Raw genomic sequence first — 15,494 nt, 5'->3', positions numbered from 1 at the left:
AGCAGACATCTTCTTGGCCGTTCATTTGGCATAACACAACTCATCCCACGTTCATACAGCTGAGGGACAGAAAGCACTCCATCTACCTCCCACTTCATGAGCCCCTCATTGCTCACTTCTTCACCTGGAAAAGACTGCAAATAACCAAACCTGTTTGGCCAACTGATCCTTCTTCACCAAGCCAGTGGCTGCAGCAATGTTCCCTGCTCCTTCCACCGTCTTTTGCGCCACCGCCGTCACTCCTGTCACCACAGCTCCTCCAACATTAGACACCTGCTCTTTGGTCTTCTCAGCCACTGAGGAGAAGCAGAAGATGGAAAAACACATTATGCCTCTGGGAGCTGGAAGGTTTTCAGAGCATTGATCACTGACAGCCCAACATCATGAAAAGCCATAAGACCATTACATTTTCTGTACCCCAAGTGGATCTTAAGAAATTAAAGTATCCATCTGGTAACGCTGGAGCAATGGAGGTAAAAATAAGCCTTAGCTGGGGCTCAATTTCTTTCATGTGAAATGTCATTTCTGACATTTTCATTCATGTCTAACTGCACTTTAGGGAAGAAAAGTCATTATTTAGACGCTCTTATTATGCCCATCTCACCGTATAATATATCCTAGTTTGGAAATGCATTTGAATCAGTCCACCAAACACTTGCTGCATGACACAGGGCATGTAAGACAAGATTTTTTTTGCATTAGACTCAAAACCCATTGATCATTATTATTATTTTTATTTTCTAAGATATATTAAAAAGCAGATCTATCAATGCTCAACCAGAGAATTTCAAACAGAACCTTTTAGCTGACTCCTTTGAGATTTTTGCCCCAATGCTGATACATAATATACTAATTTATAAAAAGACTGAATGCCAAAGCAAACTGGATTAATAGCTAACTTCCAAGCCCCAGGGAACAACAACTCATTTAGCCTACATATACTTCAGCAGTTGCCATTCTACCTTTCAGAATATCACTGGGGTTTTTCTGCTCATTCATCCCCAAGGGCTCTTTCTGACAGTAGCTTAAACTACAGTGAAACTGCTCTAAGAAAAGGGATGGAATGACTTCATGCCTTGAAGTTACATACCCAGGTTTTTAGCAAAACACACATGTACTCCTCTAAACAAGGCAATGTTTTTCAAAAACATCCATCATATATTTTTGTCATTCTAACTAATACTATACTTTCCTTCAGGCTAAATCCCATTCGATCCATAAAATGTATTAATAGCTTTATCTGCATCCTTTAGGAGCATGGGATAGATCCTGCTTCAAAGTTAGGTCACCATTTCTGAGTCTTTTTTTGAGAAGCACATCTGAAAATTAGACTTTCTGTGGATAAATTACATTTCTTTAATTCCTTACATAAAAAGCATCAGTTGTCCATATCACAAGGCAGGCAGCATGCATTACTATGATTGATATTAAATAGCACAAATTAGGAAAAAGCTAGAAAGCTAAACAACAGGACTAATATTCAATTTTTATTAAAGACCCAAATTATAAATATCTGCTGACTGAAAATGGAGGCAGAAAAATTAATGCTCATTCTAGGTAATTTAAAGGAAAAAGTAAGTCACTAATTAAGTATTATCTCTGTTATGACCAGGAGCTTTCATTATAGAGTAGAACAACAGAATACACATTGTCTGAAACTGGTAACAGAAAAAATTATGTTTCCAATGTCTCCCACACTATACACACTAATAATCTAAAAGCTGATGAGCAATTCCATTGTATACATCTACTACTCCATTACCATGCTTTTTTCAGGGGAAAAAAAAAAAAATCAAAAGTGGGTTCTGCTGAAAGGCAAATGTTGCCCTCAAGGAAGATTTGACTTAATGCTAGCAAGTGTAAAAAGACATCTATTAAGATTCCCCATTTGATTATTACCAGCTACAGACCACAAAAAGCTTTGGATTCTACGCATGAAACTTATATAGGAAGCTTCCCACTGGTTCTTGCAAATGTATCTCTTAAGATATGTGTCCTCATAACACACTCTATCTTGCAAAGCCTAGTAAGACCTGATTGTCCTTGGAGTCTTTCAGAAAGAAACTGAATAATGTTATGAAGCAGAAACTCATTCATGTTGTTCCAAAAGGCAAAAAGAATTGTAAAAAATAAAGCAGTATCTTATAAAAGTAGATTCAAATATACAATTTTCCAATAATTATTTAAATTAAAAATAATTATAAGAAGGGGAGATAGGTTTTGGGTACATTTCAGTACTGCTTTTATTTTTCCTCTGTGTCATTCATTTTCTGGGGCCATCCTGGGCTGCATCCAAAGCAGAATAATCAGCAAGTCAAGGGAGGGGATTCTGCCCCTCTGCTCAGGTGAGAGCCCACCTGCAGGGCTGCATCAGCTCTGAGGTCCAGCACAGGACAGACATGAGCCTGATGGAGTGAGTCCAAGGGACACCACCAAGATGATCAGAGGGATGGAGCATCCCTCCTATGAAGACAGAGCTGGTGAGATCCTAATTGAGGCCTTCCAGTCCCTAAAACCCTACAAGGAAGGTGGAGACGGAAGGTAGAGAGGGACTTTTTACAGGATCTTGTTGGAATAGGGCAGGAGTAGGCGATTTCAAACTAAAAGAAAATAACTTTAAATACGGGATAAATTCTTTACTGTGAGTGTGGTGAGGCACTGGAACAGGTCACCCAGAGAAGCTGTGGATACCCCATCCCTGGAATTGCTCAAGGCCAGGGGGCCATGAGCAACCTGGTCTAGCAGAAGGCATTTCTGCCCATGTAAAGGGGTTAGAATCAGAAAATCTTTAAGGACTTTTCCAACCCAAACCATTGAATGATTCTATAATTCATAGTCCATTCATTCATTAATTTTTTTTGTATGGTGGTGACACACATTATTTTGAAAACTCCCCTTTCCAAAAAACATCAAATGGCAGAACATGTAAAGGACAAATTCAGTAGGCTCAATGTTGACAAGGGCTCAGTTGACCTTGAGCAGATTCATGCTTTCTGATAAAATGATAAAGCATAGTTTTACTGTGTTATCACAGGCACAATTAGTTTTATTATCTCAAGTTTTAAAAGCAGCTGCACCTCAAAATATCAAGGAATAGTGTGGAATTGAGTGCACTGTGGATGCTGCAGTATAAACCACCTGATTCTCAATGCCATTATTATACCCACATTTCTTAAACTATGTTGTCATGGCAGATCCAACCACCAACCAAGAGCAACTATCCAGTGGCTGCTGTTCCCACTACTACAGTATTTTGGGAAGGCACGGCCTGAAGTACAATTTCTCCTCCCAGAAACACATTATCTTAGGAAAGGCTTAGGACATACAAACTCAAACGAAAAAGGAAGCAGTCAGGCCACTAACACTGTCACTGCCACAACAACAATATACTGATAAAAGTAGTAACAAAAGTAGTGTACTTCAGATTGCTTCTATTTCAGACTCCAGCTGGCAACTAAGCACCTCACAGCTGCTCATTCACTTCTTCCCCCAGTAGGATGGGGAGGAAGAAAACTGGAAGTGTAAAAGTAAGAAAACTCTTGGGCTAAGTATGGTTCAATGGAAATAAAATAATAGTGATAAAAAATGTAATAAAAAGGAAAATAAAGCAAGAAAAATATATCAATCCCACAGGTAATACAAATTAAATATTGCTCACTACCAACTGATGCCCAGCCAGTTGCCAGGCAGATGACACCCACCAACCTTCCCCATAGCTTTCCTGCTCAGTATGATGCCACATGGTGTGGAATATCCTTCTGGTCAACTGGGGTCAGCTGTCCTGACTATGTCTTGCCCCAATTCCTCGTGAAGCCCCAGCCTCCTCACTGGTGGGGTGAGGTGAGAAGCAGGAAATGCCTTGATGTGTTAGCCCTGCTCAGCAGTAACTACAACATCCCTATGTTATCAACACTGGTTCCAGCACAAATCCCAGACAGCACCACTCCAGGTACTATGAAGAAAACTACCTCCATCCCAGCCAAAACCAGCACAAAGACATCACATAAGAAAGCTGACACAGGAATTACCATGGAAGATCTCTCACACACTGTTTCAAAAACCAGAGCTATGAAGAGAGATTCAGCAAACTATATAAGTAGCACAGATTGGCAAAAGCAATCATAGTAAGAAGAGAGTCTTCCTTCCTCTAAGGAATAGCTAAACAACATCATTACCAGAGTGACTCTGATAATGAGCTCCAGCCTGGTGACCCTTCAGCTCTGAGGACCTTTTTGGGGTCCAAACCCCAAAACAGGAGAAGAAAAACCAAAACAGGTTTTATTGCTTACACTAAGTGGTAATGGGGAAAGCATTAAGTGTGCACAAACAATCAGTTCAGAATGCAGGGGGTTGATTCCAGCTTATTAAACTGATCTGAATACCAGGATGCTTAATGATCTTAAGCCATTAAGTCTTTGTAAAATTGCTATCTGCTTTGCATCTCAGTGTTGAGAACCAGAGTAAACCAGCTGCTGCAGAGCTTTGCTGTGCTATGGCCCGATTACTTCTTTCATCTATGCAGAGACTGTCCATTCCACTGAATGACCCTAGGACAGTGTACATGACCACACCAAGGCTAACTTCGAGTTTAAGTTCTAATACTGACTATTGCACTGTACAGAAAGTATTAGCATTGAAGTTGTCTTTTCACTACTTATTATAGACAACTGGGTAGCATACAGTATCAATGTAAAACCTCTGGGTTTCAACCTTGAGCAAGAAAAGTAGATTCAGACCACAGAATTTCTCTGAATTAATGAACTTAATCTAATTGTACCAAGTCTACTTTTGAGTATGTTTTTCAAACAGTAAGTTTGTCTTAAGTACTTGAAGAATTCATTTACAAAGATGCCATAAATATGGTTGTTCTTAAATTGATGCATTTTTCTGTAAGCTATCTGATGGAGTTAAAGACCAGTAATACCAATGACTAAGAATGTTAAGAAGAACAAGAATAATTAGATAAAATAATTAAGCAAAATACTTGACTGTGGTTTACTACTATCAATATTGCATATTCACACACATGACTGAAGGACTAAGAGCTTTTTTTTGCCCGGACTTATTTACAAATAGTGCTTTATTTAGAATATCAGGAGATGGACTGTAAATAGTACATCTTTGATACAATTCATTTCTAGGAGATAAGTAAGATAGGTGAAACATGCATTTACAGTCAAAGGCCAGGAGACATTTTAATTAGGAAGGCAAATCTAAACATAAGCATACACTCCATAAAACCAATAAGCAAAGGTGCTTTATCATCAGAAGTTCAGAGGAAGGGTGACCTGACAACACACTCACCATATTCCTGTGAATCACAGCCTGGATTCCTCATTCCACAGTATCCTGATGTCACTAAACTTGGTACAATCAGGTCACATTTAAAGCAAGAAATGCCTCCGTCTAGTAATTCTGGGTTCGGAAATTGAGTGAAGAACGCATTTACATTTTTTAGCCCTTTAACGTGCGTCATTTCACAGTCATTCCATCAGCATAGGGGGTTAAATCACAATTTGTTCAAAGATACCAAAACTATCAAGATTTTGGAACTCAGACATTAAGAAAAGACTGACTGCAAAACTGCGAACACTCATTTTGATCTGTGATCTATCCAACTGTCTCCAACCTCTCAAACCATTTTTATTTACATCACAAAATGTTTGTTTCACCTCAAGTTTCACATGATGCAATGGGGAGTTAATATCATAAGATCAGCACAACTTGTGAACTCCCAGGCACATGAAAAAAGACAAGTAATTCTTTACAAGCAACTTAAAAGGCATTTTTTTGTCACATCAACTTTAACAGCATTGATTTAAATTGATTTGATTGCTACCACAACTTCACTAGCATCTCTGTCCTCATAGAATCACTACAGTGAACCCAAATCTGTTTTTATCTACCTTCTCCTCTTTCCAGAAGAACTATTTATAGGCTTGCTATTATTTTTTTTATTCTTAAAATGTGTCCAAGCAGTTTCTCTGTTCTTACACTAGCAAGTCCATACTGCTTCATTTTGTGAGCAGCAAGCTCTAGATTTTGCCTGAAATCTTCTCTTCTCACTGCCAAATTTCAACCTGTTCAGTCCCTGTTCATTCTCCATTTCCATTCAACAGCCAAACTCATCTCAAACAGCTTGAAAGGCCAGAAGGAAGCAAGCTGTGGCACAGAACCTATTATTCCCAAGTTTTGGCATTTTACTTTGTGTCACCTGTTTCCTGAAGTGTGTGAGGAGCAGCTACTGTTTTGCCTAAAATCAACAGTAACTTTTTCAAATTTTCTATTCACAGGCAAAGCACATAACAGATGTGTTCCCCTTATGTTTGGCTTTACACCATTTTGAACCTTCCAGAAGAAAATTCAACGTATTTTCAAACCGGTTAAAAATTCTATTCACCTACTGACAATTTCCTGCCTAACTAAACATATTGCCATCATAAAGAGAAGTACAGCATTTGGGATCAGTAGTTTTTTTCAGGATGGAGGAGACAAGTCCCCCACTGAGCTAGGCCACTAGAATCCCAGTGCTTCAGCGTCCTTCATACGTGTGCAAATGCCCTTGGCTTTGATTCTACCACATGCCAGCTTGGTGAATGTCACCTCTATTAACTTGCTTCCTGGAGCTGTCAGTTGCTGCTCCCACATCTGTGAGGATATTGGATATATGTGCCCCAAATCTCATTCTACTGCAATCCTCTGCTGGTCATCCCTCTAAATATTTCTCTTAATTGAGGTCTAACGAGCTGAGATTTCAAATCTCCTAACAACAGCACGAATGCTCAGCCTGAGGCGAAACTCTGAAGGACTATCCTTGATATTCTTCTCTGTTTTGTTACTAGAAACACTCTTGACTGACTTTTCAACTATTTGTGTGGGTTGTGTATTAAGTACTGACGTGTTTACCTGCCACTGTTTATCCTTTGCCTTGGCTTACGTGAGCACAATGATACATTGATCCGTGAGCTGAATGATACACTGGTTGTACACTGAGGAAAAAAGAAATCCTTCTCTACTATCTTATTTGTTTCTGAATTTGTTAAGGAAAAAACAACTTAAATTTCTTGACCATGCATTCTCTTCACATCTCTAGAACTCCCACACTCTACAGCAGAAAGTTACACATTTTATTCAATGCCCTATGGGCAATTAAGGCTTTTCTATACTCTGTAGATATCAAAGACTTCCAAACATTTCAAAACACTCATAACCGTGACAAATTCAAATCAAAACTCTGAAATTTTTTTCTTTTCTGTAAGCCATTTCCATTCAGTCTTCCCACCCAATCAGATCTCTCAATTTTCCTATGCTTTTACATCTTTCATAAATTGTAGTGCTCTCAGAAAAACCTAGAATTTTTAACAGCTAAATGGCTGGTTAATCTCATGCAGGAAGGAAGCTGAAATCAAGAGACAATTATCTTACCTGTTGTAACACCATGAACAACTCCTTCCTTGGTCCTGGAACCTAAGCAAAGAAAAATATTACTTTGAAAATGCATATTCTTAAAGTACTGGTAAAGATTAGACAGATCATAAAGAGGGATTAATACGTAGATAGCATAGTTGTATACAATATTTTAGGTTATTAAAAGAAATTCAGTCTAAGGAAAGAGGCAAAACCATCAGTAAATAGCAACTGCACAGATAGGTACTGACTGTGGAAAAGTGAATACTGTAGTATAGACTGACTTCCTTGCAATTTTTCAAATAGCTGCATTAGGGATGATGACTCTGCACAGAAACCATGTTAACAATCCTAGAGGATCATGCATGCATTTGTAGAAGCTCTGAGCCAGAGTCTCCAGAAGATCCTTAAAATTTTATCTTTGCCAGATCTCAGCTTGCAGGGCTTGACAATCACTACTGAACCACAGGAAGGCCTAGAGGTTAAATTCTCCCCTAGAGGGGGAGATGGAAGTGCTAGCCAGATTTGGATATCAACTAATCTTTAAGGGGAAGAGCAATAAATTAGCACATACTGCTCCTTTAAACATAACTGGGTGTCTTTTTCCCTACCAGCCCTCTACTTGCCCTTGTCAGGTTCCATAATTTGGCTACATTTCAGGATCAGTATCCATCTGTGGAACTTAACAATGATGCTTAACAATGTGCAATTAACAGAGTTTATGGCTCCTAGTTAATCATCTTACCTAGTCTGCCAGAGACACAATGACATTTTATTTTTCTTACCAACACAGAAATGACCTTACTTGTAATGCAATTTTTTTGCTGTCATTCAGTATTTCAGACATTATAATTTATACTTCTAACTTTACACTTCTAACATAGCAGAAGAAAATGCATAAGCAGAAAAAATATTGGAAATATGAACTTTTTGTCCAAAATTCTTTACAATAATACAATTAAACACAGAAACGCAATATAAGCTCATTCATCAATATATCCTATTTGCTACTAGTGCAAATTTATCGAACTTCAGCCATATAGTTCCAGCACTATTAGATTGATTACATGATTGCAAAGGCACTCTTACCTATGAGCAAGAGTAGAAAAACAATGCATGATAAATACAAGGGAAAAAATACTGCCTCAAGTAAAATGAAATGTTCCTTTAGCTAACAATGAAGTCAAACAGCTGAGAAGCCTTTTCCCCCTTTATTCCAATTTTCTCTTTAAAAAAGTTTGCTTTCCCTCACTGAAAAATATTTACTGTTGAACAATCAGGAGTTTCATAATATGTAAAGCATTCACACCTAAGGACTTGTTTTAGGACTTTGGTTCTCAATTTTATACCTCCATGAGACCTGAAGAAGCAAAGCACATCCTGGAATTCAAGTAGATGACAGCTCTACTGATTTGTAACAGCTAAACACCACTTCAGGCTTACAGTGTGTCTATTGGAATACTTAATATTAAGCACATGCTTTTAAAGGCATGGTTGGAGACCTGGCCAATATCTTGTTCATGTTGTTGAACTGACTGTTTGCAAGCCCAGCCATTAAAGACATGAAAACCTGTGAATTAGCAAGTACTCAGTTCCCCTAAGGCCAGAAGGGAAGGATGGTATGACAGAACTCCCTGAGGACTCTTGTAATGCACACATCTCCAGAGGGACCTTTTCCAAATCGATTCTTGCCCAGACATAACACTGCTATAACCACAACTTGCACAGAAAGGCTGGTTTATTTAGTGGAAGACAGACCTTTCTTTAAAAAAAGCCCAGCTCACAGACCCACATGGAACAGCAGTATGTATAGCCAGATCCATTAATTGGCAAACAACCAGCTGGTTGGTGTTCCAGACCCTACAGCATATGTTAGAGCTCAAGAGTACTTGCCCCACTGCTGCACACTTGCATGCAAGTAGCTGTTCCTGCCATCCCAGCTACAACAGCATCTAGAAGCACATTAGGATCTGCCATTGTTTCCAGGAGAAACTAGCTGTCTTTCATCCTGGCATTCCCAAAATACCAACAGCCTTGCTCATTGTACCCTGCATTACAAGGGGAACAGAGGAATCAGAGTAGGGATTATGTAAAGACCAAGGAACGTGACTCTAACATAAACCAAGAAGCAATAGTAATACATGGTAATGCTACTTTTCCTAGCTATAGTAGACATCCATGTGAGGGGAGGGAGAACACTAAAGCGCATTTTTGCTTTTTTTTCAATTATTAAAAATACCATAGAGTCTCGACATTATTTATTACCATTGCTAGTAATAAATTAATAATTTTTTATTGTGCCAGAATGGAGGAGCGTATCAGCAGTTTGCAAATACACTCATTTCTGGACTATTTGTGAGACCAATGGACTATTCACATTGCTTAGTCAGAGCTGGTTACAGACTGAGAGACATAAACCCAAATTTGAGGAAGGGGCACTCAATGAATGAAATAATAATGAATACACTTGCTTCCATGTCCTAAGCCCATTATTCACCAGACCAACCTTGAGTCCCTCAACTACTCTGCTGGCTTTTCTACTACCAAAGGAAAATAAGAAACCTTATGAAAAGGGAGTGGAGGAATTTGGATGGCTTTGCCAAATAGGTCATGACTGCTCTGCTCTAAGCCATGTGCCAGCACATGGGAATAGTAAACAACTGTCAGCCACTCTGCTGCTAATAAACTATTCCTTTGTTCTGTGAGCTTATGACACACCAAAAACGATCATAATGGAAACTTCCATTCCTAAGCACTGAACGTGCACTCAAGAGTCAATGGGGTAAAATCTTCAGCTCTCTGGAAGCACACATGAAGCTTATCTTGAACACCAGACCACCAAGAGCACATCCTTCTTATTCAGTTCCTGGTTTCAAAGCAAGTGGGGATTAAATACTGCCACTCACTTCCTCTGTGCTTCACACTAACAGCTCTTGAAGGACACAAAGATGCAGTTTTAAATTTACAGCACACACAGGACTGCTGAGCCTCAGTCCTTTCTAAACAATGACCAGGCCATTGTTTGACATGAAGACAGGTCCTGATGCTGTCCTTGAATGAGTTAAGAGAGAATCACCAATTTCAGCTGGCCAGTGGTAAAGCCCATTGGCAGAGAAATTGAGAAAGTTAAGGGGAAAAAAGTCCCAATAACTGAAAGCATAAAGCCACATTGTAGGCTGTATTGAAGGCATTTTAGGTACTTAAAAGGAGGCCAGACAGTGGACGGAGGGAAGAAAGTAGAGACTTGAGCATGGACAGGGAAAAAAAACCCCTCAATTAATCCTCCAATACACTGCTCTCCTGCATAGCTCTAAGTTTCTCCCTTTGCTAAGTGAAATTTTTTTTTGTGCCAAAAAATGCTAAAAACAAAACAAGAATAAAAGAATTACAATGACCACATTTCATCCCAAACAGCAGCTGCTGTTAACAGAACTCTTACCAGGTAGAATTAGGTTATAGTCTTTAACATAATAGTTAACAGCAGTATGGACAGAAAGGTCTAGATGTTTTCCATGTTGACTTAAATTGCTCTGATTTCAGTGGGAAACCACATCACCTAGGGGATCTGGACGAAAGATTCTGCATCTTCTTAATTCTCCAGCAGCAATTGGAGGCTGAATGTTATGAAACTAAAAATGATTAACAGGTCCCACTCAGCCCAGTGTTGTTAGGGTTTTTTACAAGATGTCAGGCAGCTTTCACAGTATAATCCGGCTGTGAATCACAAATCTGAAAACCCAACTATAGAAAAAGGGAGTGAGAAGTGTTCAGGAGCTCTAATGAATTGTGCTGCTCCTCTGCTCATAAGGGGGCTTCACCATCTTTTGCACTGCAATCATTATCAGCCTGCAGAACACAAGATTATCACATTGGCCTTTGCTCATGCTGCACAGGGGAAGAGACACCTCTGCTGTGTGCTTAGGAAGTAGTCAAACATCCAGCTTCTCCTTTCCCTATTTGAACTTTTTGAAATATTCTGCCTGTATGGGCAAGCACGCCACTGGGCACAAGCTACCAGAGCTTCTGGAGACAACTTCCAACCAAAGGCTCTTTTACCTGCACTACAAACTGGGCACATAGCCCTTGCCTCCTGAAAAGGAGACATCTGGTGGGAGAAGGATCCTCCACCATCACTACAGTCACATGCACAGGTCCCTATCATGGCTCAGGGCTCTGCTGTTCCCAGTAATTCCTTGAAATTGTTGAAAAAAATAGCAAGCCCACCCTCCATAGTTCAACCACAGCAAAAGCATCTCTGAAGACAACAGGCAATCTGTTGCATTTGGGAACAGAACTAGGTTCAAATGTTATTATGGTCTGGAGAACAGGTCAGACACAAAGATTAATTTGTCACACAATGCTGGTTTCTAATATAAAGAAATCAATGACCCCAGAAGCATGGCCAGGAGTACCAGAAAACAAAATAAAGTCCTACCTCTGGAAAATAATTCCAGCATTACACACAATATACAGTGGAAGAACATCTATTTTGATACCTTGAAAATGAGCAGATGCTCATTTTAAAATAGATTCATCCTAAATTAGTGCTCAAAATGACTGCCATCCCTGCTGGCAAGAGCACTGAGCTTTGCTATGGCTTAAAAGGGAGGGAAGTATATTCCAAATGAGTAGTCCACACTATCTGGAGCAGAAATAATTTCTTACAAACTGGCACTAGCCTGCAATGGTAGAGGGAATCCAAAAAAAGGCACTGGAATAACAGAGACCTCAGTACTCCCATTGAAAAGAAATGTCTCTGCTTTTCAGCTCTGTTGAACTTCTCTCAGTTACATGTGCACATTGCCCTTGGTACACACAGAACCTACCTGCTCAAAATCAGAACAGAAATGACCTACAGGAAAGGGTATCATTTCCCCCTCCATTCTTTTATAGACTAGCTTTATTTGATGAATAAGAGAAACAGATCCATAATCATTTTTTTATAAATAACCACTTACTCATGTAGTCTTGGCAGATTGGTTTTCTTGTGAATTTTTCATGACAGCATTTGCAAGACACTCCTCTAAAGCCCAATACTTGCTAAATGAAGATGACTATCTTGCATGAAAGTATCAGTTAGGGATTTGAAAATAATTTTATCCCAGGCTCTATGCTAGTTGACTGGCCTAGAATAAGACACTAACTACTGCTGTGCTACCTCGGGATCTACCTGCCCTACCTCATTAACTCTTCCTTGAGAAGCCGTGGAAAATATCTGCCATGAATTTGCAACAGTAATTACAGAATATGAAATTAATTTCAGAAAATAACACTTTGCCATCCAAAATGTTACTGTCAACATACCAAGCATTCAGCATGTCTACTACTCAACTCCTGAGCTAACCTCTCCAGCATCTTCTCCTGAAATCCTATTCAAGCCCCACATGTTCTGTAGAATGCTGCAAAGCTACCTTCAGCTTTCACATTTTTTCCTATTTTCTTTTACTGTACCAACCACTCCTTCAGCCTTGATCTTGCAAACCTCTTGGATGGAGTGCCAGCCAATGACCTGTACTGTAAGGCACTTGGCTTCAAAGAACTGGAGCTCAGGAAGGCACAACTTTCCTCTTGTTTTTTCTGCAATGGTCTCCTATGAGCAATTACATATTTTTTTGAAGAAGAATAGGTCTCATGAGGATCCAGCTGTGAATGTCTAGGTGCACCAACCAGCAGGGTGCTCTCTGCTGCCCACCTACCCACATAGAGGACTCCCTCTTTCGTCTTTCCTGCTGCCTCTGCCACACCCTGCTTGGTTTTTTCTGCTGCTGCTACGACTCCCTCCTTTGCCTTGGAAAGCCCTTTCATGAACACATCCATGGTTGAAGACTTTCTTCACACAGGTCTAGAGGAGAAAAAAAAAAAAAAAGAGAGACAGCACACACTTTCAGTAAGGATTTGTCAGCGTTTTATCCCAGAAAAGGGGAAAAATATTCTAACTGAATGGGATCACAATTACTCTAAAATTATATTATTTATACCCCCCAAACTGTATAGCTATATGGAACAGATATCCTATTTCCCACAGAATCCTATGGAGAGGTTGCCAATAATGCAGTTCTGATTGGAAGATGGTTTCATTGATAGAAGAACCCTCCTTGCCTATCAAGGCATCATTTCTCCCAAAGGACAGTTCTGTACATGTGCTGAATGCAAGACTCACCCCTGTGATTTGATGATACTCCACCTCTCACGCAGAGGAAAAAGCCAACTTAAATAAACACCAGCAACTTAAAAAAACAAACAAACAGACCAACCTCAAAACCAAACCACATAAAAAAGCAAAACCTCTCATAAATGACAAATGCTCATTTGTTGTAAGAAATTAGAACTGGGGGAAATAAAAAATGCTGCATTTCCATTAGTCCAGCATTTTATACACAGTCGACATCATTCTTTTGGAAACGGAGTTTTCCTGAATGAGTTCATTGCATGCAACACAACTGAGAAAATATTTTACTGAAAACCTAAAACAAGAACACGGGATTTAAAAAGCAGGGCACTACAGCTACCAGGAAAGTCCTCTGGCAGCAGCACAATCCAGTGCTACACTGAAACCACTGAAATAGTAATTAAAACCCAGGATGAGCGTCCCTTAGACAAATGCATTATCAGTAGTCCTTTCTCTTCCTCCACCCACACAGACAGAAGTGCTGCCTGTTATCTTCTCTTCTTTGCCAGAGGCTGAGTAGGAGGAATGGATGTCTAGGAAGGCATCTGGGCTGTCGCAGCTTTCCACTAACTCGTGACGAGCGTGCGAAGGAAGGCAGAGTGTTGGAGCTCCAGCCCAGCTGCCCACGGTACCTGGGGATGGCGAAGGGGATGCCTTACAACGCCGGGGGAGGCGGGAGCGCCCGCGGGACCCTCCGGCTCCGCCACCGCAGGGACCCCGGGGCAGCGCGGGGGCACCTGGGGACCGCGGGTGTGCCTCAAATAACATCGAATAACATCGAATAACACACCGGCACCTGCGGAGGGAGGGAGCGAGCTGGGCATCGCGCCCATATATACGTGCGTGTATATGTAGCTACACATGTACAAACACAGATATGAATATAAATGCATGCACGCAGCGAGGCACCTACCGAGGAAAGCAGAGCGGCGCGACCATATGGGCACCCACGGGCACGCCGTCGGCACACGGCGGACACGGCTTCTCCTCCCTCCCCCGTGCCCACACGGCAAAGCTCAACAGGACGTACCGAGCTAGCTATCGCTGGTATTACCTACACACCTGTAATTCCATGCACACACGCACACAGACGCGCGGCCCCGCCCTGCCCGCACTCACCGCCGGACTCCTCCGCCAGCGGCACCGGCACCGACCCGTTCCGAGCAGGCGTGGGGCGCTGCGGGCGGGCAGACAGGCGCGGAGCGGCCCGAGGCAGCGGCCCCTGCTCAGCACATCCCGAGGCACGGAGCCGGCGGGCGCTGCTGGCACCACCCCGGCGGCAGCCCCGCTAGAGCCGAGGGCGGGGGGATGCGCCGCGGGAGCGAGGGAGGAAAGGAGGGAGGGAGGGAAGGAGGAGCGCAGGCTCTCGCTCCCTGTTGGGTACGCGCCCCCACCCTATCGCGTCCTCCCTGGCAGCGAGGTGGGAGGCGTGATGAAGTGGGAGCACCTGTACTCCGGACGCAGACCCAGAGAGAAGCAAGGGTAAAAGGCCAGCTGGGCGGCTTGGTACCCGCTGGGACTCCGCACAGTCACCACTCCCTCCACTTCCTTCTAAGACGAGCGCCTCGTCTTAGAAGTGTAAGGAAGCTGTTGATGCGGTACACCCCTGAGTCACTTCACCAAATCCTTACATCCTCTCCCAGCTTCTAATCGCTTTTTCATCTACTTCCCAATCTTCAGCCCTGAATGACTGCAGTTCAGTGTGACTGTTCTTACAAGACTGATGATCCCAGCTCACGTTAATCACGGGAGGTGGTGCTCTTGCAGGTGTCATTCGAGTCTTAACTCTATTCCACACACCCCAGAATTTTCACCCCAAATGAAGAGCGGTACAGCTAGACTTGCCCAATCCTTAGACTTCTGTTGGTATCCTCCACCGCACAACCCGTGACCACTGCCCCTCGAATCTTAAACTCAT

General features: G+C 41.5%; 1 protein-coding gene across 5 annotated transcripts in view; it reads right to left on the bottom strand.

Annotated features, from left to right (window-relative positions):
* Positions 1-15,293, bottom strand: part of SNCA (synuclein alpha) — a 63,097-nt gene extending 47,804 nt beyond the window's left edge. The window contains exons 1-4 of one of the 5 annotated variants that reach the window (XM_088163992.1): positions 15,208-15,293; positions 13,104-13,249; positions 7,426-7,467; positions 151-296 (exon numbers count right to left, since the gene is read on the bottom strand). In XM_088163992.1, the coding sequence (XP_088020118.1) occupies positions 151-296; positions 7,426-7,467; positions 13,104-13,224 (309 nt within the window). In that variant the 5' untranslated portion in view covers positions 13,225-13,249; positions 15,208-15,293. Of the gene's footprint in view, positions 1-150; positions 297-7,425; positions 7,468-13,103; positions 13,250-13,567; positions 13,632-14,044; positions 14,204-14,489 lie in introns of those variants that run through there. The other 4 variants (XM_014889807.2, XM_088163990.1, XM_088163993.1 and 1 more) reach the window with 4 other exon arrangements.
* Positions 15,294-15,494: the final 201 nt, after the last annotated feature.

Source organism: Sturnus vulgaris, chromosome 4 (genome assembly GCF_052056855.1).
Source record: "Sturnus vulgaris isolate bStuVul1 chromosome 4, bStuVul1.hap1, whole genome shotgun sequence".
NCBI classification, from domain to species: Eukaryota; Metazoa; Chordata; class Aves; order Passeriformes; family Sturnidae; genus Sturnus; species Sturnus vulgaris.
Note: the sequence above shows the minus strand (reverse complement) of the source record. Positions and strands in the feature narration are given on the sequence as shown.